The 24,044-nt window shown below is 44.5% G+C and overlaps 1 protein-coding gene across 2 annotated transcripts in view; it reads left to right on the forward strand.

The window, feature by feature from the left end:
• clpb (ClpB family mitochondrial disaggregase) overlaps positions 1 to 20,196 on the forward strand; it is a 106,088-nt gene extending 85,892 nt beyond the window's left edge. For both annotated transcript variants that reach the window (XM_062977057.1, XM_062977056.1), the window contains 8 exons: positions 1,631 to 1,686; positions 3,913 to 3,957; positions 4,301 to 4,462; positions 7,242 to 7,398; positions 10,080 to 10,153; positions 12,187 to 12,306; positions 14,811 to 14,915; positions 19,334 to 20,196. In XM_062977057.1, the coding sequence (XP_062833127.1) occupies positions 1,631 to 1,686; positions 3,913 to 3,957; positions 4,301 to 4,462; positions 7,242 to 7,398; positions 10,080 to 10,153; positions 12,187 to 12,306; positions 14,811 to 14,915; positions 19,334 to 19,591 (977 nt within the window). In that variant the 3' untranslated portion in view covers positions 19,592 to 20,196. The remainder of the gene's footprint in view (positions 1 to 1,630; positions 1,687 to 3,912; positions 3,958 to 4,300; positions 4,463 to 7,241; positions 7,399 to 10,079; positions 10,154 to 12,186; positions 12,307 to 14,810; positions 14,916 to 19,333) is intronic.
• The last annotated feature ends 3,848 nt before the right edge of the window (positions 20,197 to 24,044 follow it).

The raw sequence follows: 24,044 nt of genomic DNA on the forward strand, positions 1-24,044 counted from the left end.
TAGAACCTCTTTTGTGCCCCTGGCCTTGTTTTTATGTGCCTCCAAGTCATTTCCAGCTTATGGCTAACCTGGCGGTGGGGTTGGACTGGATGGCCCTTGGGGTCTCTTCTAGGGCTGAGAGTGTGTGATCTTCTATTATCAAGAAAGGTGTACAGGAGGACGTGTGGATGCAATGTTGCAGCCTGAGCTCCCTTTGGACAGTTGGGCTTCTCAGAGTTGGTCCTGTTCACCTGGAATAATAGCCCTGAGTCCAGTTCTGGGCATTCCAATTCAAAACATGGACATGGACTAGCTGGAAAGTGTCCAGGGTGGCCCAAATGGTCAAAAGTCTGGACTCACAAATCCCTCTGAAGAGCAACAGAGAGCTAGGTATGTGTACAGAAGGTTGAGAACAGAAGGTTGAGAGAAGGGGACATGAGAGCAATGTTTACTTATATGTTGTCGAAGACTTTCATGGCTGGGATCACAGGGTTGTTGTATGTTTTCCGGGCTGTATGGCCATGTTCCAGACGTATTCTCTCCTGACGTTTCGCCCACACCTATGGCAGGCATCCTGAGAGGTTGTGAGGTGTATAGAGAAACTAAGCAAGGAAGGTTTATATGTATTTGTGGAAAGTCCAGGGTGAGAGAAGAACTCTGGTCAGTTGGAGGCCAGTGTGCATGTGTAGTTAATCACCTAAATTAGCATTGAATGGCTTCATCTCCTGGCTTCTTCCTTGCTTAGTTTCTCCATACCTCACAACCTCTGAGGATGCCTGCAATAGATGTGGGCGAAATGTCAGGAGAGAATACGTCTGGAACATGGTCATACAGCCCGGAAAACATACAACAACCCCATGTTTACATATTTGGAAGGAGGCCACATTGACTGCAAAGGGAATAGGCTTGTAGACTAGAACTCAATTGAGACATGGATTCAGATGGCAGGGAAAATATTCCACTGAAACTTTAGGAAGAACTTCCTGGCAGTAGAAGTGGTTCAATAGCAGAATATACTGAGTTTGGTGGAGTTGCCTTTGTTCTCTGGAGGTTTTTAAGCAAAGGCCAGATGACCATTTGTCAGGAGGGCTTGAATTTTGTCTCCCAGCCTAGCAGAAAGAAGGGGGTTGGACTGGATGGCCATTGGGGTCTCCTCCAACCCTGTGATTCTACTTCCCAGCATCCCCAAACCATCACAGCCAAGAGTGAGGAATTCTCAGAATTGTTGCCCACCAGCCTCCAATTGCTTTCTCCATAGGTTTAACCCAAAGCACCTTCCTTTCATCAAATTGGGCCAGCAAAAAAACCCTAAAGTGTGAAACTCCTGTCCAGCAGAAAGATTGTGGCAAATCCCAGCTTTGGACAGTGGATTTTTCATCTTTATAGTTTTTCAAACTCTTGTCCAGAGTATTCAGAGAGGCTCATCTCTCTTTTGCCAACTGACCCACATCTTGCCAAGATCTTTGTCTCTTTCCCAGAATTGGCCACCATCTGGCAATGAAAGCTTTGGCCTTTTGGGCCAGGAGTATGACCCCCAGCATCTGATAATAGTGTCTCTTTTGCACCCCATTCTTCCTCCAGCTAGCAATGCCCTCCTACTGTCACTCTAACCATCACAATCAATATCTTAACCCCTTTATTTCTTTTCCAGGCAAAACAGAGTTGGCCAAGCAGACGGCCAAGTACCTGCACAAAGATGTGAAGAAGGTGAGTCCCCTTCCCTTGTCTCCCTTAATGGAAGGATCCTGGGATGCGCAGTTTAGGACATTCTTGAATCCAGCTCCAGGATTCCGTAGTCCCATCTTCTCCAGATGTTGGCCTTCCAGATGTTGTCATCTTCAACTCCCAGGAATATTGCCGGCTTTGGAGCTACGCAAGATCCCTCTTCTCCTTGACGGGCCTCCAGCTTAGCTTCCCAGTGAATCCTATGTAATTTTTACTTTTGTCCCAGCGCCCTGATCACTGGCTCCTCGTCAAATGATTTAAGCTGCCAAGGACAAACCAGCAGCGCTAATTCGATGGCAGGCACCAAACGAGCAGATAATTATTAGTCCCTAATCAGTTTGGTTGCTATTTAGTTAATTAATGCAGCAATAAGGGGGGGATCCCTGAATATGGGAGGAAATTATTGGGAGAAGATGGAAGGCGAAGGGAAGGAAATGATGCACTTGGCAGATGAAAGGGGGCCTTGTCACAAAATGCTCAAAAAGCATGTATTCTGTGCCAGCGGAAAGGTTTGTCCTCAAACACCTTCCTCAAGTTTTCTTTTTACTTGACGAAGGTCTCAGAATCATACGAGGGTTGAATGAAAAGTAATGCTTCCACCTTCGTAACTCCTCAACAGATGGCAGTCCTGGTCTGCGGCAGGTCCTGCCTTGTTCAGGAGACTCTCTTCTACAGTTAGTTCCATTTGGCGGGAAGCCTTAGCATTGAACGGTTGTGTTGTTAAAGCGCGAAGTATGGAGCCCTGCGCAGACGGTTGGTCAATGCAACTTAAGCAACGTGCAATCACTGAATTCTTAACAGCAGAAGGTGTCACCCCAAAGGAGATTCATCAGAGAACGCACGCTATTTATGGTGATTGTGTGGATGTGAGTCCTGTGTGTGGTTGGGCAAATAAGTTTCAAGATGTTGAGCTGGGAACATCTGACTTGCGTGACAAACAAAGAGTTGGACTTCCTGTGACAGCAACCACCCAGTTTCACAAACAAAAGATGGACAGATTGATTCAGGATGAGCGTCGTATCACTCAGAGAGACATTTCAAGCATCATCGTCATTTCACAAGAACATGTGGCTCACATGATTGCTTTGCTTGGCTATCAAAAGACCTATGCGCTATGGGTCCTGTGAGACGCCGGTTGCGGAAACAGTGTCAACTTCTTCCGTGACGGCTTCAGAAAACTTATTCATCGTTGGCAGAAGTGTATCCAATTGTCTGGTGATTATGTGGAAAAGTGAATAGTGGTAATTAAAGAGCACATTCTAAGGATTATTTCTGCGTTTGATTTATTAAAATATTCCCATCCAGACCCAAGTAACAAAGCTGGAGGCATTACTTTTCATTCAACCCTCATAGAATCCTAGAGGTGAAAGAGACCCCAAGGGCCATCGAATCTAACTCTCTCCTGCCTTAAAAGTAGACCCAATCAAAGCATCCCAAACGGATGGCCATCCAGCCTCTGCTGAAAAAGGGAGACTCCAGTAGACTTCCAAGGCAGCATATTGTTCCTAGATTAGACTTTCACAGTGCTGTCAGCATCATTAACGAATTTTTAGTGTGTGTTTTATAGACATCAGTGTCAAGAAAAATATATTAACAGACATAAGTTTAGCTTCTGTTATTGTTGAGCCAGCAAGGTGTTGGTTTGAGTACAGAACTATGACTCTGGAGACCAGGGTTCGACTCCCATTCAGCCATGGAAGCCTACTGGGTGACACTTAGGGAAGTCACACTCTATCAACTTCAACTAATCTGAACAAATCTTGCCAAGAAAACCCCATGACAGGGTTGCCATAAGTCGGAAACTTGTTGGATTTTTGATCTAGAAGTGTGATTTTAAAAGTAGGAGATTAGAAATAAAGCAACACTTGAAGGGAGTAACAAGTAGGAAGTTAAAAATCAGCAGGCAAGGAGTGTGAGGTTCGTGGATTTATTTTGGTAAATGCCTTCTTAGAACTTTTTAAGTTGCATTTTGTAGGTGAAGGGGTGCTCTCAGTTGTAATTTAATTCCATACAAAAAGAAAAATCGTTCTTGTTTCTGGCTTGTTATGGTAGTGGTTTTTGCTTTTTTTTTCTCCCTTGCATTTTTTTTTGGTCTTTTCTTGTTTTCTTATTGGTCTAAATTTGTTCTTGTGGTATGTTTGGATAAAAATAATTCCAAAACAAAAGGAAACCCATGCATTTTCTTCTTCTCACCCTTTTGTTCTCTAGGGGTTCATCAGGCTGGACATGTCAGAGTTTCAGGAGAGGCACGAGGTAAAGAGCATTCTCATTGTTTCTCCTACCATTGCTGTGGCTGCTTAGATACATCCCAGAATCAACTCCAAAGTGTCAATAGGGCTTCTCCCCTAAGTGGTCTGTCCAGATTCCCAGCTTTGTTCCTTTAACCAAGGCATGGACAAACTTCATCCCTCCCTCCAGGTGTTTTAGACTTCAACTCCCACAATTCCTAACAGCCTACCGGCTGTTAGGAATTGTGGGAGTTGAAGTCCAAAACACCTGGAGGGAGGTACAAAGTTTGCCCATGCCTGTAAACAAACACCTCCTAAATTAATCTATAAACTTCCATCTTGTCTGACGCTGTGCCCTGGCCTTGCAGGTGGCCAAGTTCATTGGCTCCCCTCCAGGCTACGTGGGGCACGAAGAAGGCGGACAGCTGACCAAGAAGCTCAAGCAATGTCCCAACGCGGTGGTCCTCTTTGACGAGGTGGACAAGGCCCACCCGGACGTCCTCACCATCATGTTGCAGCTCTTCGATGAAGTAAGACCTCCTTTAGGCATCTGTTTATTTATTTATTGATCCATCAATCGCTGAGGTGCCCAGGGTGGTATTAGACATTGCATGCCCTCCTTAAACTCCAGGTGAGGTCAGCATGGGATTCACTTTGGCTGATTCTGGTCATTCCAAATATTGCAATGACCAAAGGTCTAGAAGCCAAGTCTTACGAGGAGCGACAGAAGGAGCTGGGCATGTTTAGCTTCAAGAAGAGATGTCTAAAAGCAGGGGTCCCCAAACTAAGGCCCGTGGGCTGAATGCGGCCCTCCAAGGTCATTTACCTGGCCCCTGTCCTAAACTTTAGACTTAGGGTTGACCTAAGTCTACCTGGTCTTTGGAGGTCTCTTTGCTTACCTATGGTCTTATGAGATCGTCTAGATAGTCTTTGAGAGTCCCTTTCCTTATCTATGATCTTCTGATGGCCTGATGAGATCATCTAGATGGTCTTTGAGGGTCCCTTTCCTTATCTATGATCTTCTGATGGCCCGATGAGATCATCTAGATAGTCTTTGAGGGTCCCTTTCCTTATCTGTGATCTTCTGACGGCCTGATGAGATCATCTAGATGGCCTTTGAGAATCCCTTTCCTTATCTATGATCTTCTGATGGCCCGATGAGATCATCTAGATAGTCTTTGAGGGTCCCTTTCCTTATCTGTGATCTTCTGACGGCCTGATGAGATCATCTAGATGGCCTTTGAGAATCCCTTTCCTTATCTATGATCTTCTGATGGCCCGATGAGATCATCTAGATAGTCTTTGAGGGTCCCTTTCCTTATCTGTGATCTTCTGACGGCCTGATGAGATCATCTAGATGGCCTTTGAGAATCCCTTTCCTTATCTATGATCTTCTGATGGCCCGATGAGATCATCTAGATAGTCTTTGAGGGTCCCTTTCCTTATCTGTGATCTTCTGACGGCCTGATGAGATCATCTAGATGGCCTTTGAGAATCCCTTTCCTTATCTATGATCTTCTGATGGCCTGATGAGATCATCTAGATGGTCTTTGAGGGTCCTTTTCCTTATCTATGATCTTCTGATGGTCTGATGAGATCATCTAGATTGTCTTTGAGGGTCCCTTTCCTTATCTATGATCTTCTGATGGCCTGATGAGATCATCTAGATGGTCTTTGGAGGTCTCTTTGCTTACCTATGAGATCATCTAGATCAGGGGTCCCCAAACTAAGGCCCATGGGCCGGATGCGGCCCTCCAAGGTCATTTACCTGGCCTCTGTCCTAAACTTTAGACTTAGGGTTGACCTAAGTCTGAAATGACTTGAACCACACAACAACAACAATCCTAATTTTTTACGATTCCATCATAGTCCGGCCCCCCAATAGTCCGAGGGACTGAATCAGCCCTCCAATTTAAAAGTTTGAGGACCCCTGGTTAAAAGAGACAAGGTCCCGTCTACATGACCATTTAATGCAGGCATCCTCAAGCTGTGACTCTCCATCTGTTTGGGCCTCCAATTCCCAGAAGCCCCTTTTTGTAGCTTGTTCAATGGTCAGGATTCTGAGAGTTGGAGGCCCAAATAGTTGGAGGGTGCCTGATATAATGCAATTCAACACTAGCTGAAGAAGCCAAGAGCATGTGCAGATTTCCAGCTGCTGGCCCCCCTGCATCCTCTGTCTTTGGAGCCTTGGTTAGAAAAAATGGGAGGATTGTCGGAGTTCTCTTTCCTTCCTCCCGAGGATTAATATCTCCGGCCTTTTGGTTGCATAGATCATGCGTGGCAGCCGCTAAATGCGAAATCAATTCCTGAACCGCCAGCACACATCGAACAGAGCAATAACCAAAATGTTAATACCAGGCACCCGACACAAAAACGTGTGTGCCGTTCTGCCGGGGCCCAGCCACTCCCAGCCATGTTCTCTTTGCGCACAAACAGGCATGCGCTCTTGTCTTATGTCTCCCGTATCCCAGTCCATAGGGCTGCAACCTACCAGTACTTCTAAAAGGATCTCATTTGTACTGAGAGGATGACTCTCATCCTGTCTCTGTGCATTTCGTTTTTATTGCCAAAGTGTGATACCGTACATTTCTCCCTATTGAAGTTCATTCTCTTCTCATTTTTCGAATTGTTACTATTTGTGTAGGATGACAAAGCAAGGACAAATAGAGCTTTTATCCTAAAGCTGTGACCATATTGAACTCTGGGGTTTCACACCGGTGTGGCATTTGTTGTTGTGCAATAGTGATTAGAATGTGGAAGGATGGGTACTTTAGTTTTGCAATTTGTACATATATAATGTGAGCGGGGGTAGCATTTAATTTTGTTGTACGACGTACAATGACAATAAAGTTATCCTATTCTTTTAGGTTACTTTCAGCCAATCAGCTCTCTAATTTGTGGAGGTCCTCATCCTGTCCTCTTCACCTCCCAATTTGATTCATTTGTGAATGTGATCAGCATGCATTCTTCTCCATCATTCACATCATAGAGTAATAGATTCGGAAGAGACCACATGTGCCATCTAGTCCAACCCCCTGCCATGCAGAAAAAGCACAATCAAAGTATTCAACTGTTGTATCCTGATCAGATTCTGAGTGCTCAGAAGATGAGGAAAGGGATGTTGGAATAGATTTAGAGGACCCAGAGGAGGATAGAAGTGGCCTGGAAAGAGTTGTTTTGGAATTTCCTGGCAGTTCCCACAAGACTGGAGAAAGTGAAATCAATTATCATGAGAACCAGGGGTTGGAAAGATAAAACAAAATGGACTCCATTTCACCAAGCGCGGCTTTTCTCCTTTGTGTTTGGAAGGGGCGGCTGACGGATGGTAAGGGCAAAACCATCGACTGCAAGGACGCCATCTTCATCATGACCTCCAACGTGGCCAGCGACGAGATTGCCCAGCACGCCTTGCAGCTGCGGCAGGAGGCCATGGAAATGAGCCGGAAGAGGATCGCCGAAAAGCTGGGTACAGTTGGCCTTCCCTCTTTGTGGGTTCAGCCTTTGCAGTTTGGAGCAATATGGACTCTCCAGAAATCTCTAAGGCAGGCATGGGCCAACTTCGGCCCTCCCTCCAGGTGTTTTGGACTTCAACTCCCACCATTCCTAACAGCCGGTAGGCTGTTAGGAATTGTGAGAGTTGAAGTCCAAAACACCTGGAGGGAGGACCAAAGTTGGCCCATGCCTTAGGTTTTTAATTGGTTCTAAGGGTTTTGACTTTATTTTTAATACTATTCACATCTATGTTTATACATGTTTAGGTTTTTAATTATATTGTATTGTTTTACTATAAGCTGCTTTGAGTTTCTTTTTGAAGAATTAGAGCAGAATAATAATAATAATAATAATAATAATAATAATAATAATAATAATAATAATGTCCACTGTGCCTCTACGGTCAACAATTACATTACATAACAAAATTTGGGGGGGAGGGGAATCTGTTTCTGCTTTGAAAGTGTTATTTTATGTTCAATTCTGCAATACTTACTTTGGAAGGAGTTGTTCTCCAGAAACTTAGTTTTTTATGGCTGCCACAAACTAGGTTGATTTGGTTGTGACTATGAAATATTCACTGAAAAACTAGAGCAAAATGTGCTAAAGCAGAATGTCCCTCCCGCACAAACAAGTTAATAAACTTTTTCCATGTTTTCATAATAGAACCAATTAGGAAATGACATTTGAAATACAATTATTATTATTATTATTATTATTGTCATCATCATCATCGTTGTCATCATTCTTTATAACCCAGGAACTAAAATGGTGTTATAGTGTGTTGTTGTTGTTGTTGTTGTTGTTGTTGTTTTTGTTAATACCCCCCTTTTTCTCTGCCAGAGGAGACTCAGAGCAGCTAACTACAAAAACGGTAACAACATCTGAATTAAAGTCTAAGACATACAAATATTAAAATAGGATTAAACATTGAAAGTGTTAAAACTAAATAGTTCAAACTATTAAAATGATTTATAATCAACAACAATACCCCACAATTCCTCCTGACTTGGTCTTTAAAACTTTGAGTGGTGGTTAGTCATAGAAGTGTGCTGGGGGATATACAGATTTCTAGAGAAACTGCTTGAATCTTGATTAAGGCGGAAAGAGTATAAATTATATTATTATAATAATTAAAGTAATTAAAAGGTGGTCCCAGTGGTGATGGCCACCCTACTTGGATATGCAGGCATTATTCGCCGATGCATCACATAGTCCTAGACACTTGGGAAGTGTCCGATGTGTGATCCAATACAACAGCCAGTAGTGTGATTTTGTTTGCTGTGTACTCATCTTGTTGTGTATCAAAGAAGAAGAAGAAGAAGAAGAAGAAGAAGAAGAAGAAGAAATAATAATAAGCATTGTCTCTAAGTCTTTCAGTGCAACTCTGCAGTCAATGTGTAGTTATGTCGACTATAGAATTACATTAAAAGATCTAGAGACCTGTTTACTCAGATATAAAAATAGCAGGGTTTTAAAATTTTTATTTGAAGGCTTGTCTGCTTTTGAGTGTGGTTTGTGTCTTCAACCCCAGCAAATGTGAAGGGCCAGCTGTCATCTTTTTCCAGGCATCTTCCCCTTTAATTGTAGCATGTTGTAGCATCCTGGGAGTTGTAGTGTGAAAAGAAGTCTCTGTTATTATTATTTGATACACAACAAGATTAATACACAGCAAACAAAATCACTATGCTGGCTTTTGTATTTGATCAAATGTCGGACACTGCCCAAGTGTCTAGGACTGTTGTTGTTGTTGTTCTTATTATTATTATTATTATTATTATTATTATTATTATTATTATTATCATCATCATTGTTTTATTATGACACAGCAAACAAGATAGATATGCTGGATTTCGTATCATAAAATCACAAGTCGAACACTTCCCAAGTGTCTAGGACTGTGTGATGTATTTTCGGATGATGCGTGCAGATCCCAATAGGGTGGCCTTTTGCAGTTGGCAGATCGTAATTTTGTCAATGCCTATTGTTTCCAAATGCCGGCTGAGATCTTTTGGCACGGCACCCAGTGTGCCCATCACCACCGGGACCACCTGCACTGGTTTCTGCCAGAGTCTTTGAAGTTCAATCTTGAGGTCCTGATAGTGGCTGAGTTTTTCCTGTTGTTGTTGTTGTTGTTGTTGTTATTATTATTATTATTATTATTATTATTATTATTATTATTATTATTATTATTACATCATGTAACACAATTTTTGTTCCTGGTTTATAAATGTCCTTTCCTAATTGGTTAGATCATAAAAACATGGAAAAGATTTATCAAACTGCACAAACTTTGTTTCTGCAGGAGGGACATCTTGCTATAGCACGTTTTGCTCTAGTTTTTTAATGAATTTTTCATCAAGTCCCATCCAGTTCAACAATTTGTGGCAGCCACGGAAACCAAGTTTCTGGAGTAGAACAACTCCTTTCAAAGTAAGGACCATACATTGAAAATTATACTTTCAAAGCAGGAACAGACTTTTGTTTAAATGTATAGTGTTGTAATTATTTCTTCTTTCCCGCTATATCTCTCTTAAAAAAAGAGACTCAAAGTGGCCAAGGGTGCATCTGCACTGTGCTGTTCTTGGACCTTTTGCTTTTTGGAAAAGGCGTTGTGTTTTGGGCTGGGCTGAAGGCGCTGATTTTCCCTTTCAGACGACGTCCAGATGACAGACAAGATCACCATCTCCAAGCACTTCAAGGAGAAAGTCATTCGCCCCATCCTCAAGGTACTATTACAGATGGTGCTGTTTACTCACAACCACTCAGCCTTCGCGGGACATCCGTCTTGGGTTTCGGGGTTGGATTTCACTCTCTTTTGATGGAGAACCATTTTGCACACTGGAGCAGATTGTACCCAGGTGTGCGGGTTTGCTAGTATCTGGTGCAGCAGCCATCTATATATATAAACTAGCTGTGCCCGGCCACGCGTTGCTGTGGCGTATGGGAATTCTTTGTTAGGTAGGTGGAATAACAGTGAATAGCTTTGTAGCCTGAAAGCCTGGCCATTTTCTTATGTGAATCCTTGTTTGGTGAGGTGGAATAGAAAGGAATAGGCTTGCTGCTTGGAAGGCTAGGTAGTTGCCTTTTAGGGGAATGTTTTTTTGGGGTGGTAGAATTGTAATGAATAGCCTTGGTGGTTCAAAGCCTGGGTGCTTGCTACCTAGGGGAAATCTTTGGTTGGTCAGCTTCAGAGTAGTATCACTGTTATTGCACTGAATATCCTTGCAGCTCCAATGTCTGGCTGTATTTATTATTTTGTGATATATATATATATATATATATATATATATATATATATATATATATATACACACACATACACCATGCTTTCTATATATATATATATATATATATATATATATATATATATATATATATATATATAAAATAAATAAATAAATATAGAAAGCATGGTACATTGCCTGTTGTGGGTTTTGGCTTTTTTTTTGGTGTTGTGTTTTTTGTGTGATTGTGTTGTATCTTACTGGAGGCAGGGATGATGGATTGTGTTGCCAATTTTAGAGTTTGGGGGGTGTTGGGTTTTGTTGTTTTGTGAGTCGCCGTGATGCCAAAAGCCTTTTATATATATAGAAGGGTAATGAAATTTCGGCCTAGGACAAAACAACAAAACTATACATCCCAGAAACACTAATCTTGGCAGCACAACCCCTCATCCATGCCTCTACGTTCATACAATAAACAGCTCCAGCTACTCCAGAAAACGGCCAGGCTTTGAGACTGCGAGGCTATTCACTGCTATTCCACCTGGCCAACAAAGGATTCCCATAAGCCACAGCAACGCGTGGCCGGGCAAAGCTAGTAGAATCATAAAGTTGGAAGGGACATCCAAAGGCCATGAAGTTCCACCACCCTTCCTTCTACCAGGGCGAAAGACACTATCCGAACCCTCCCGACAGATGCCCATGCAACCTCTGCCTAAAAACCTCCAGAGAAGGAGACTTCAATGGACACCTTAGACAGTCTATATTCTAGCACAGTTGGAAAGGAACCCCAAAGGCCATCCAGTCCATCCCATTTCTGTCATTACCCAATCTCTCCCTGGAGATAGCCACCCTGGTTAAAGACATCCAGAGAAGGAGGCTTTAGCAAAGCAGCCTATTCCAGTGTCAAATAGGTCTTCCTAAGGTTTTAGGTCCTTATCATCTATGCACTTGAATTCATCATTTTATTCTTGCATTGCTGCTTCAGTTTCTCCACTTATGTAGATGATAGAACTGTGCCTGGTGGTTGACTGATATTATTAACTGTTATAATATTCGGGTTTTACATTGTAGTACTGTTTTTTATCTTTTTATACTGTGACTTGTGTTTATGTTGTTGTTGTTTTTGTTCAATTATGTTGTTCGAGCTTTTGCCCCATGTAAGCCGCCCCGAGTCCCCACGGCGAGATGGTGGCGGGGTATAAATAAAGTTTTATTATTAATATTATTTGTATTAGGGAGACAGATTAGATAAACGATCAAAGCAGCCAGGTTTTTTTGTTAACGCTTTTGTTGACATTTGGAAGCTATGAATCCCTGTGCGGGTAGGTTGAGCCTGGAGAAAAGAAGGCTAAGAGGAGAGCCATGTTCAAATATTTGAAAGAATTATGGTAGTCCAAAACGCCAAGAGTTTGCCCACGCCTGTCTTAGAATCGTAGAGTTGGAAGAGACCCTCAAAGGCCATCTATTCCAACCCTCATTGTTTCCCATTTCCCCTGTTACTGGTCTGATGGTCTGCCCTTTGCCCCCTTCCTTAGGGCCACTTCCGGAGAGACGAGTTCCTCGGAAGGATCAACGAAATCGTCTATTTCCTCCCCTTCTGCCACTCAGAGCTCATCCAGCTGGTCAACAAGGAGCTCAGCTTCTGGGCAAAGAAGGTAAGAGTATCTACCAAGTTTACCTACCCAGCACTTCAATTGGTATTCTTTTATCAAAGTGGTGCAAAGGGGGCCCTTGGGGATCCATACAAGGGGCCCTAAAGCCTCTCAAAACCCAATTTTAGGCTCAAGGCATTGCAAACCCCTTGCAGATGTGTCACTTTTCCCAAACTGTGTTCTATGGAAACCTAGGATTCTGTGAAAAAACATTGCAGGGATTGTCAAAGGCCTTCATGGCCGGAATCACTGGGTTGCTATGAGTTTTCGGGGCTGTCTGGCCATGTTCCAGAAGCATTCTCTCCTGACGTTTGGCCCACATCTATGGCAGGCAACCTCGGAGGTTGTGAGGTCTGTTGGAGACTAGGCAAGTGGGGTTTATATATCTGTGTAATGTCCAGGGTGGGAGAAACAACTCTATATCTGTTTGAAGAAGTGTTAATGTTGCAGTTGGCCACCTTGATTAGCATTGAATAGCCTTGCAGCTTCAAACCTGGCTGCTTCCTGCCTGGGGGAATCCGTTGTTGGGGGTGTTAGCTGGCCCTGATTGTTTCTTGTCTTGAATTCCCCTGTTTTCTGAGTGTTGTTCTTTATTTGCTGTCCCAACAAAATATTTGCCCTCCCAACAAAATATTCCCACAGGCAGGAAGCAGCCAGTCCAAAATCTAAGAAAAATCTAACATGGAGTCTGAGGTCTGAGCAGTCTCAGATCAGATCATGTGGTCTGCACCTTCTCCCACAACCTCTCAGGAAACATAGAGCAACAGAAGCTGCATATCAGAACATACATACAAAACAATAAGCAAACAGGATCATAGCTCAACAATATACTAGAGCAATCTTAAAGAAGGTTGTAATTTCCAACAGAGATTAATCTTATTTTTATTTGTTTATTAATTTTATTCCCCTTTCCATTGTACATTGCCTGAGTGGCCCCAGTGGGTTGAGAGGTAATAAAGACACACAAAAAGCTTAAATAAGTAAATTAAAAATCAATGAAGAAGTTTTATTGGGAGGGAGGGAAGGAAGGGAATGTAAACCCCAGGCTGAGCTTCTTCTGGCTGAGCTTTTGTTTTCTATTCAACATAGTGTTTGTGTTTTTTTTAATATATATATATGTTTATATTTATTATTTTAAAAAACGTGTTTGTGTGGCGCATGTGGTCTCAGAGGCCCTACTGGGCTGGCAAGCTAGGGACAGGTGGGTTTCTGTGAGTTTTCCTGCCTGCATGTCCATGTTCCAGAAGCATTCTCTCCTGATGTTTCACCCACATCTATGGCAGGCATCCTCAGAGGTTGTGAGGTCTGTTGGAAACTAGGCAAATTGGGTTTATATATCTGTGGACTGTTCAGGGTGGGAGAAAAACTCTTGTCTGTTTGAGGCAAGTGTGAATGTTGCAATTGGCTTCCTTGATTAGCATTGAATATCTTTGCAGCTTCAAAGCCTTGTTGTTTCCTGCCTGGGGGAATTGTTTGTTAGGAGGTGTTAGCAGGCCCTGAATGTTTATTGTCTGGAATTCTCCTGTTTCTTGAGTGTTGTTCTAACTCTAACAACCACCATGCCAGACTACACAAAGAAGCCATTGACATCCACAAGCATGTGGCCAATGTCAACAGAAAAGAGGAAACCATTAAATGAACAAAATCTGACTACCAGTACAGTAGAGTCTCACTTATCCAAGCTAAACGGGCCGGCAGAAGCTTGGATAAGTGAATATCTTGGATAATAAGGAGGGATTAAGGAAAAGCCTATTAAAACATCAAATTAGGTTATGATTTTACCAATTGAGCACCAAAACATCATGTTATACAACAAAATTGACAGAAAAAGTAGTTCAATATGCAGTAATGTTATATTGTAATTACTGTATTTACGAATTTAGCACCAAAACATTACAATATATTGAAAACATTGACTACAAAAATGGCTTGGATTATCCAGAAGCTTGGATAAGCAGGGCTTGGATAAGTGAGACTCTACTGTATTAAAAAAAAAACCCTCTAAAATCAGGATATTAAATTAAACACTTAAAAAGGGGGGGATTCCAGATAGGAAACAATCAGGGCCAGCAAACACCCCCCAATAAAGGATTCCCCAGGCAGGAAGCAACCAGGCTTTGAAGCTGCAAGTCTACTCAGTGCTAATCAAGGAGGCCAATTGCAACATTCACACTTTCCTCAGACAAAGGTTCTTTCTCCCACCCTAGACATTCCACAGATATACAAACCCCACTTGCCTAGTTTCCAACAGACCTTACAAACCTCTGAGGATGCCTGCCATAGATGTGGGTGAAACATCTATGGCTGGAAAATAGCCATACCTCCTGGAAAACTTACAGCAACCCAGTGATTCCAGTGATGAAAGCTGTCGACAACAACGAGGGACAGATGCTTCAGTTAAAAAGGGAAGAAAATAAAGGAGGAAAGGCCAAGTGCAGCTCTGAAGAAAAGCAAAAGACATTCCAAAGAAAAGCAAAGCCTGAGACTGTTCTCTCCTCCCTCTGCAGGCCAAGGCACGGCACAACATCACTTTGGTGTGGGACAGGGAGGTCATGGACGTCCTGGCCGATGGATACAACCTCCACTATGGTGCCCGGTCCATCAAACACGAGGTAGGAGGCCATTGCGGGGTAATATGATGACTCCGGATTGGATGAGAAGGGACCTGCCCTTCCTGTGGGTTGCAAGCCAAATGTGATCCAACAGTGGCTCTTTTGGGAGTTTGTGGTGGAGTTTCCCCAACATTTCCAGTAATTGTTTCATATCAGTCTAGATACAGGCATGGGCAAACTTCAGCCTTCCTCCAGGTGTTTTGGACTTCAACTCCCACAATTCCTAACAGCCGATAGGCTGTTAGGAATTGTGGGAGTAGAAGTCCAAAACACCTGGAAGGAGGGCCCAAGTTGGCCCAGGCCTGATCAGTATCATAACTTAGGAAATGACATTTATAACCCAAGAAAAACAATTGTGTCACATAGTGGTGTTGTTATTATTACCGTATATACTCGAGTATAAGCCGACTCGAATATAAGCCGAGACACCTAATTTTACCCTAAAAATAAGCCGAGGGTGGGAAATGCAGCAGCTACTGGTAAATTTCAAAACCCATTAAGATGGTCCGCCCCAGGAGACTGATGGATCCGGATGGACTTCTGAGGTCTCTTGGGGATCTTCCTGTCCTGGAGACTGGCGATCCTGTCGATGTCCTGGTTGATCGCTATAATAGTGAGCTATCAAGGGCATTGGACACGATCGCTCCCGAACGTCCCCTCTCTCTGCGTAGAGCCACGTCAACTCCTTGGTTCACTGAGGAGCTGGCTGTGATGAAGCGTGCGAGGAGGGGACTAGAGTGCATCTGGAGGAAATCTCGGGACGTGTCCGACCAAGCACGGGCTAAAGCCGCTATTAAGGTGTACTCCGTGGCTCTGCGAGCAGCCAGGAAAGTTTTCACGACTGCCCGCATAGCGTCTGCAGCCAACAGGCCATCGGAGTTGTTCCGAGTTGTGGGGGAGCTCCTGCGGCCTCCTGAGGCCCAGGGGCTTCCCGATGACTTGGCAACTGGGTGCAGCGATTTCGCGCACCATTTTGCAGGCAAAGTTGCTCAGATACGCCTTGAGCTAGACTCCAGTTTAATTGTGGTCCCAGCAGAGGTAACTGAGGTACCTGTCTGTTCGATCTTATGGGATTCTTTCCGGCTTGTTCTTCCTGATGAAGTGGAGGGGATTCTTGGGTCTGTGAGGGCGACCACCTGCGCTCTGGATCCTTGTCCCTCTTGGCTGGTTAAGCTGGCCAAAGATGGGTTGTTGGACTGGTTTGTGACCATAATAAATGCTTCTTTGGTTCAGGGGTCAGTTCCATCCTACTTTAAGCAGGCGGTAGTAAAACCACTACTAAAAAAGCCCTCGCTTGATCCATCTGTTTGTAACAACTACAGACCAATCTCCAACCTCCCGTTTCTGGGCAAGGTTCTGGAACGGGTGGTTGCCACGCAGCTCCAGGAGTTCCTCGATGACACTGATTTTCTGGACCGCTCGCAGTCTGGCTTCAGGCCTGGGCACAGTACTGAGACGGCTTTGGTCGCCTTGGTGGATGACCTCCGCAGGGAGCTGGACAGGGGAGTGTGACCCTGCTGGTTCTCTTGGACATCTCAGCGGCTTTCGATACCATCGACCATGGTATCCTTCTGGGGAGGCTCTCCAGGATGGGGCTTGGTGGCACAGTTCTGCAGTGGCTCCGGTCCTTCCTGGAGGGTCGTTCCCAGATGGTGAAGCTGGGGGATACCTGCTCGGACCCCTGGCCATTGACCTGTGGGGTCCCGCAAGGGTCTATTTTATCCCCCATGCTATTTAACATCTACATGAAACCGTTGGGAGAGGTCATCCGGAGTTTTGGAGGGTGTTGCCATCTCTACGCAGATGACACGCAAATCCACTACTCGTTTCCATCTGACTCCAAGGAAGCCCCTCGGATGCTGAACCAGTGCCTGGCCGCTGTGGCGGACTGGATGAGGAGGAACAAGCTGAGGATCAATCCTGACAAGACAGAGGCCCTCCTGGTCAGTCGTGCGTCGGATCGGGGTATTGGGTGGCAACCTGTGCTGGACGGGGTTACACTCCCCCTGAAATCACAGGTCCGCAGTTTGGGGGTCCTCCTGGACTCAGCGTTGACGCTTGAGGCTCAGGTGTCGGCGGTGGCCGGGAGGGCTTTCGCACAACTCAAACTTGTGTGCCAACTGCGACCATACCTCGTGAAGTCTGACTTGACCACGGTGGTGCATGCCTTAGTTACCTCTAGACTGGACTACTGTAATGCGCTCTACGTGGGGCTTCCCTTGAAGACGGCCCGGAAACTACAATTGGTTCAGCGTTCGGCGGCCAGATTAATAACAGGGGCGAGCTACAGGGAACGATCTACTCCCCTGTTCAAAGAGCTCCACTGGCTGCCGTTCACTTTCCGGTCCCAATTCAAGGTGCAGACCATCATCTATAAAGCCCTAAACGGTTTGGGACCCACCTACCTTAGTGACCGTATCTCCTACCATAAACCTGCTCGTTCCCTTCGTTCATCCGGGGAGGCCCTCCTTTCGCCACTGCCTTTGTCCCAGGCCCGTCCTGTGGGAACGAGGGAGAGGGCTTTTTCTGCTGTGGCCCCCCGACTGTGGAAATCATTGCCCACTGAGATCAGGCAAGCCCCCACCTTGTTAGCCTTTAAGAAAGATCTAAAAACATGGCTTTTCCGATGTGCCTTTGGGGAGTAAATGTAATATATCACTCTGGTTATTCCCCTTGGATTTTATCCTTTAGACTGCTTCACCATTTTATATCCCTGTTCCCTTATTCCTATGTCTCTCTCTCTCTCTCTCTCTCGAGTTTTTAATTAAGTGTTCATGTGGCCTGCCCTGGTTTTCATTGTTTTTTCTGACTTGTGTTGTAATATATATGATGATTTTGTACTGTTATATTGTGTTATGATTTGCTGTTTTATTTTGTTATATTGTATGGTGTCTGGGCATGGCTCCATGTAAGCCGCCCCGAGTCCCCATTGGGGAGATGGTGGCGGGGTATAAATAAAGTTTTATTATTATTGTTATTATTATTATTATTATTATTTAAAATCAGCAAAAAATTTTATTTACAGTGTGCAACTCTCATTTCTAATTATTACAAAAAGTTTGATTTTTTTGGCTTGTTACCATATTACGTGAATCTTATGCACACCTTTTAGGGATTCCTCATCTTCAGAAGAGGAAGGGGAACAGGAAAGCAGGAATTAGAGGGGGAGTTGGAATCAGAGGAGGAGGTTTTGCAAGTACCTACATTTCAGGAAAAGCGAAAGGAAACAGAGCAGAGACGCCGTTCAGCTAGAATAGCTGCCAGAATTGCTAAAATAATTGGGAACCGCCCTAGCAGCTGCTGAATGGGGGAACTCAAGGCTATAAATCAGAAGCAGGTGCAGTCACCTTTTGCTGGTAACAAACTGACCCTAATGCCTAAGCCTTCGCTACCCTTGTGCCTGCTTCAAGTCTGCATTTGGGAAACTGCTCCTAAGGAGTTGTCCAAGGCTTTCATGGGCTGTATGGCCATGTTCTAGAAGTATTCTCTCCTGACGTTTCGCCCACAGCTATGGCAGGCATCCTCAAAGGTTGTGAGGCAACCTCTGAGGATGCCTGCCATAGATGTGGGCGAAACGTCAGGAGAGAATACTTCTGGAACATGGCCATAGAGCCTGGAAAACATACAACAACCCTGCTCCTAAGGAATTATTGCTGCTTCTTTGTCTGAAGACTGCTGCCTGATTTGGGAATTTATCAGAGACTTAAGAACTGTGTTTGCATCAAGACTTCTTTGCTTTCATTTGCATTATCCAACTGTGTGTGCTGTTCTTTATGTTGCTGAAGGAAAGCAGTTTTCATTTACTTACCACGTTGTTTTAAGGCTGTTCTTGAGAGACAAATCAGGACAGCACCCTAATTTTGGCAAGGTGATTTATTTATTTATTTACAGTATTTATATTCCGCCCTTCTCACCCCGAAGGGGACTCAGGGCGGATTACAATGAACACATATATGGCAAACATTCAATGCCAACAGACAAATTAGACAGACTCAGAGGCATTTTTAACATTTTTCCAGCTTCACGATTCCGGCCACAGGGGGAGCTGTTGCTTCACCGTCCAGTAGTGGCTGTACTTCCGCATTCCTTTCCTCGTGTTTTGCTGGCAGTTTTTTTTATGGTGTTGTAAATTAGCCTCCCGCATAAAGCGTCCCTAAATTTCCCTAATTGACAGGTGCAGCTGTCTTTCGGGGCTGCATAGCAAGCCGGGGCTATTAATGGTCGGAGGCTTAACCCGACCCGGGCTTCGAACTCATGACCTCTCGGTCAGTAGTGATTTATAGCAGCTGGTTACTAGCCAGATGCGCCACAGCCCGGCCCCAAAAGGTGTGTGTTAGAATTGAGTAAATACAGTAATAATAATGATGGTGGTGGTGGTGATGATGATGATGGCATCTCTCTTCCTCTTCTGAGCCCAGGTGGAGCGCCGGGTGGTGAACCAATTGGCGGCCGCCTACGAGCAGGAGCTGCTTCCGCGCGGCTGCACGTTGCGCATCGCAGTGGACGACTCGGAGCGCCCGCTCCTGAAGGCAAAGGACGGCCCGGCCCTGAAGGAGGAAGGCCAGCAGCGGAAGGGGGGTCCCGCGCTGCGGCTGGAGATCGTGGAGGACAGCAAGAGCCGGAAGCTGGACATCCAGGCCCCGCTGCTGCCGGAGGAGATGTCCTTCCCCTTGTAAGGGCTTCTGGAGGATTTTTGGAGCGTGTGGTCAGTAATAAAGCAATCATGCAACACGGCAAGTGAGTGGAGAAGGTGGACAGGAAGGTTGGGTGGGATTAGCCGTGCCCATGAGGTTTGTTGCAAAATGCAAGGATTCACCAGCTTGGAGTCATGCAATGGGAGTTTGTGTTCTTTATTGTCTTATTTTTGGCTCCACACACCTTTTCTCCTTCAACTGCTGTGCTTTCCTCCAAAATTGACGCTGAAAGAATGTATTGCAGGCATGGGCAAGCTTTGTCCCTCCCTCCAGGTGTTTTGGACTTCAACTCCCATCATTCCTAACAGCCTCAGGCCCTTTCCTTTTCCCCCTCAGCCACTTAAGCGGCTGAGGGGGAAAAGGAAGGGGCCTGAGGCTGTTAGGAATGGTGGGAGTTGGAGTCCAAAACATCTGGAGGGAAGGCCAAAATTTGCCCACGCCTGATGTATTGGATCCAAGTGTATTATTTGCAGGATCCTTTCCTATCAAGCAATGGAAGGTGCACAGTGTTCTTCCAGCCCCACCGGTGCCACCCAGTCCTTTTTAATTTATTATTCACAATAAATGCAGAATGGTTCATCTCCTGATTTCTCTGCCTCATTCTCTCTGCCTTTGGGCCAAACATTCTACACTAGGGTTGGAAATTTTGACCAGCTGCTAGTGTTGTACTCCAAAGCTGGGAAGCACTTGTGTACTTAACACTCACTCCAGTCCAAGGTAAAATAGCAAAGTGGTTTATTGGAGAATATATGAATATTTAAAGAGTATTTTTAAAAAGTTTAAATGTCAGAAATAATCCACAGGATTATCCACCTGGAATCTCATCCCCTGAGCTCAGCTCTGTTTCTGACCTTGCTTCCCTATCGAATGGCCTTTCAGGAACGTGGCCTTCAGACAGAGGCTCGCTTTCAGTACAAGAGTAGTAGCATCAAAAAAAACACCAATACAAAAGCAGGATAAATCCAAAACATGAGATTCAGGAACAGTCTTTAAAACTTGGAAGCATGGAACATGGACCATAGGAAACGTGGAACAAGAAATCCCTAACAAGTTTGACTTGGCAGGAGATGTATTCTCAAACACCAACGTTGACTAGACTGGCGAAATACCCTTTTGGTCTTGCTAATACAGACAGAAGGTCATGGCTTTTACCCTGAGAAACTGATAAGGACTTTTTGGCTAACAGTCATCTTGACCTTTGCAAACTCTCCTGAGAAGCTCTGTGTTGACGGAACGCAAATCTCCTATCTAACGACTCTTTAGCTTGTCCACCTGGAATCTCATCCCCTGAGCTCTACTCTGCTTCTGACCTTGCTTCCCTAACAAATGGCCTTTCAGGAATGTGGTCTTCAGACAGAGGCTCACTTTCATGATTTAAAATCTCCTGCTAGCTTGTAGGCCCAGAATCCCCAGTGCCATCAGGCTGGCTTGCAGGCCCAGAATCCCCAGTGGTATCAGGTACAGGTGCATCAGGTAACAACGTAAATCTCCTAACTGCTCATTAGCCTGTCCACCTGGAATCTCATCCCCTGAGCTCAGCTCTGCTTCTGACCTTGTTTCCCTAACAAATGGCCTTTCAGGAAAGTGGTCTTCAGACAGAGGCTCACTTTCAGGATTTAAAATCTCCTGCTAGCTTGCAGGCCCAGAATCCCCAGTAGTATCAGGTGCAGGTGCATCAGGTGACGGAACGTAAATCTCCTATGTAATGGCTCTTTAGCCTGTCCACCTGGAATCTGATCCCCTGAGCTCAGCTCTGCTTCTGACCTTGCTTCCCTAACAAATGGCCTTTCAGGAATGTGGTCTTCAGACAGAGGCTCACTTTCATGATTTAAAATCTCCTGCTAGCTTGTAGGCCCAGAATCCCCAGTGCCATCAGGCTAGCTTGCAGGCCCAGAATCCCCAGTAGTATCAGGTGCAGGTGCATCAGGTGACGGAACGTAAATCTCCTATCTAGTGGCTCATTAGCCTGTCCACCTGGAATCTCATCCCCTGAGCTCAGCTCTGCTTCTGACCTTGCTTCCCTAACAAATGGCCTTTCAGGAATGTGGTCTTCAGACAGAGGCTCACTTTCATGATTTAAAATCTCCTGCTAGCTTGTAGGCCCAGAATCCCCAGTGCCATCAGGCTAGCTTGCAGGCCCAGAATCCCCAGTAGTATCAGGTGCAGGTGCATCAGGTGACGGAACGTAAATCTCCTATCTAGTGGCTCATTAGCCTGTCCACCTGGAATCTCATCCCCTGAGCTCAGCTCTGCTTCTGACCTTGCTTCCCTAACAAATGGCCTTTCAGGAATGTGGCCTTCAGACAGAGGCTCAGTTTCAGGAGTTAAAATCTCCTGCTGGACACCAGTGACATCAGGTGCAGGCGCAATCAAAAGCTGAACTACAACAGTTAGGAATTGTGAGAGTTGAAGTCCAAAACACCTGGAGGGTCAACATTTGCCCATGCCTGTTTTAGGGTCATTCTAGATCCTGACCCTGTCCTCTGGAGTAATAACCCATCCCTCTCCATTTGGCTCCATCTGCAATTTACTCAGGATGCCTTTTATTCATTGATAAAGACACTGAATCGCCCTGGAGAGGATTCTCTGGCTGCTTCTCTCCAGGAAGAAGAAGAAAGAGGAGCCATTGGGCAGAAGCGTCCTTTGGGTCCGGCCGGTCAATCCTCCGAATGAGAACCCATTTCTCCCAAGGAGGGAAGCGGCTGCGGTGACGCGAAGACGCTTTGGGTGCGGGCTGATCGATGGATCTCCGGTGGGCATATATAACTCTGATCAGGCGGCGCGGCTGCAGCCATTGATCGCGTTTGCCTGGAGCTTTGGCTGGCTGCTAATCGAATTAGAGCCAAGGGATGGAGGAGGAGGAAGAAGAAAGCGGAATACCTTTATTATGATGATTATTTATCAGGTTTAGCACTTCCTTGGCATCCCCCAGCGCTCTTGCGTTTCGTATTTATTTCCTTCGGAGAGAGGCATTCGCTCGGAGGGCCACATTAAACGCCCAGCAGAAACATCGCAGATCTGTCAGGAGGGGCAAGCCTTTCAGGAAACGGGGCGATAGAAGGAATATATACAAATTGAACATGTTGCCTTTAGTGCCAGGAAAATAATCCATCCTTCTCAGCACTAAAGTCCAGCAGCAGTGCCCTTGAAAATAAAATGACACCAGGGTTGCAATAGGTTTAAAGTAAGAATCATAGAATCCTAGAGCTGGGAGGGTCCCCCAAAGGCCATCCAGTCCAGCCCCATTTTGCCAGGCAGAAAGACGCCATCCAATCCCTCCAGAGAAATGGCCATCCAGCCTCTGTTTTAAAAGCAGAAGATTCCATTAGAGTTAGCAGAGAACCCCAAAGATCATCCAGTCCAACCAAGCTCATCCCAGGCAAGAAGACACAATCCAAGTACTCCCGACAAATAATAATAATAATAATAATAATAATAATAAAACTTTATTTATACCCCGCCACCATCTCCCCAACGGGGACTCGGGGCGGCTTACATGGGGCCATGCCCAGGACAATACAATATAGCAAAATATAATAACAACATATCATAATACAATTAAACAATACAATAAATAATAATGTACAGTACAACACAAAGTCAAAAAAATGATATAACAGGGCGGGCCGCATGAACACTCAGTTAAAACTTGGGGTAAGAAAGAGATAAGAATAAAAACCACGGGGAACAGGGACATAAGATAGAGAAACAGTCTAGAGCAAGGGTCCTCAAACTTTTAAAGCAGAGGGCCAGTCCACAATCCTTCAGACTGTTGAGGGGCCAAATTATCATTTGGGGGGGGAAAACGAACAAATTCCTATGCACACTGCACATATGTTATTTGTAGTGCAAAACAACAATAACAATGAAAGAACAATACAATATTTAAAAATGAAAATAATTTTAACCAACATAAACCTATCAGGATTTCAGTAGGAAGTTTGGGCCTGCTTCTGGCCAATGAGATAGTCAGGTTAATTAGGATTGTTGTTGTTGTGTGTCTTCAAGTCATTTCAGACTTTGGGCAAGCTTAAGTCCAAAATTATTTATTTATTTATTTACTACATTTATTTACTACATTTATATCCCACCCTTCTCACCCCGAAGGGAACTCAAGAGCAGCTGTGTGTACATACAGTATATTATCTTATTAGCATAGCACAATATTAGCATTATATATTACTATATTGAACTATACCACTATACTGTAATATTATATGTAATATATAACATATAATTAATATTATATGGTATTATTATTAGTATTATATTGTAGAAAATAATATTATTATCAATATCATATGTATATACAATATATTATATTATTAAAATGGATGTAAAAATATTATATTCTAAATGAGGGCGGGGGCCAGGTAAATGACCTTGGAGGGCCGCATCCGGCCCCCAGGCCTTAGTTTGGGGACCCCTGTTCTAT

Source organism: Anolis carolinensis, chromosome 3 (assembly GCF_035594765.1).
Source record: "Anolis carolinensis isolate JA03-04 chromosome 3, rAnoCar3.1.pri, whole genome shotgun sequence".
In the NCBI taxonomy this organism is placed as follows: domain Eukaryota; kingdom Metazoa; phylum Chordata; class Lepidosauria; order Squamata; family Dactyloidae; genus Anolis; species Anolis carolinensis.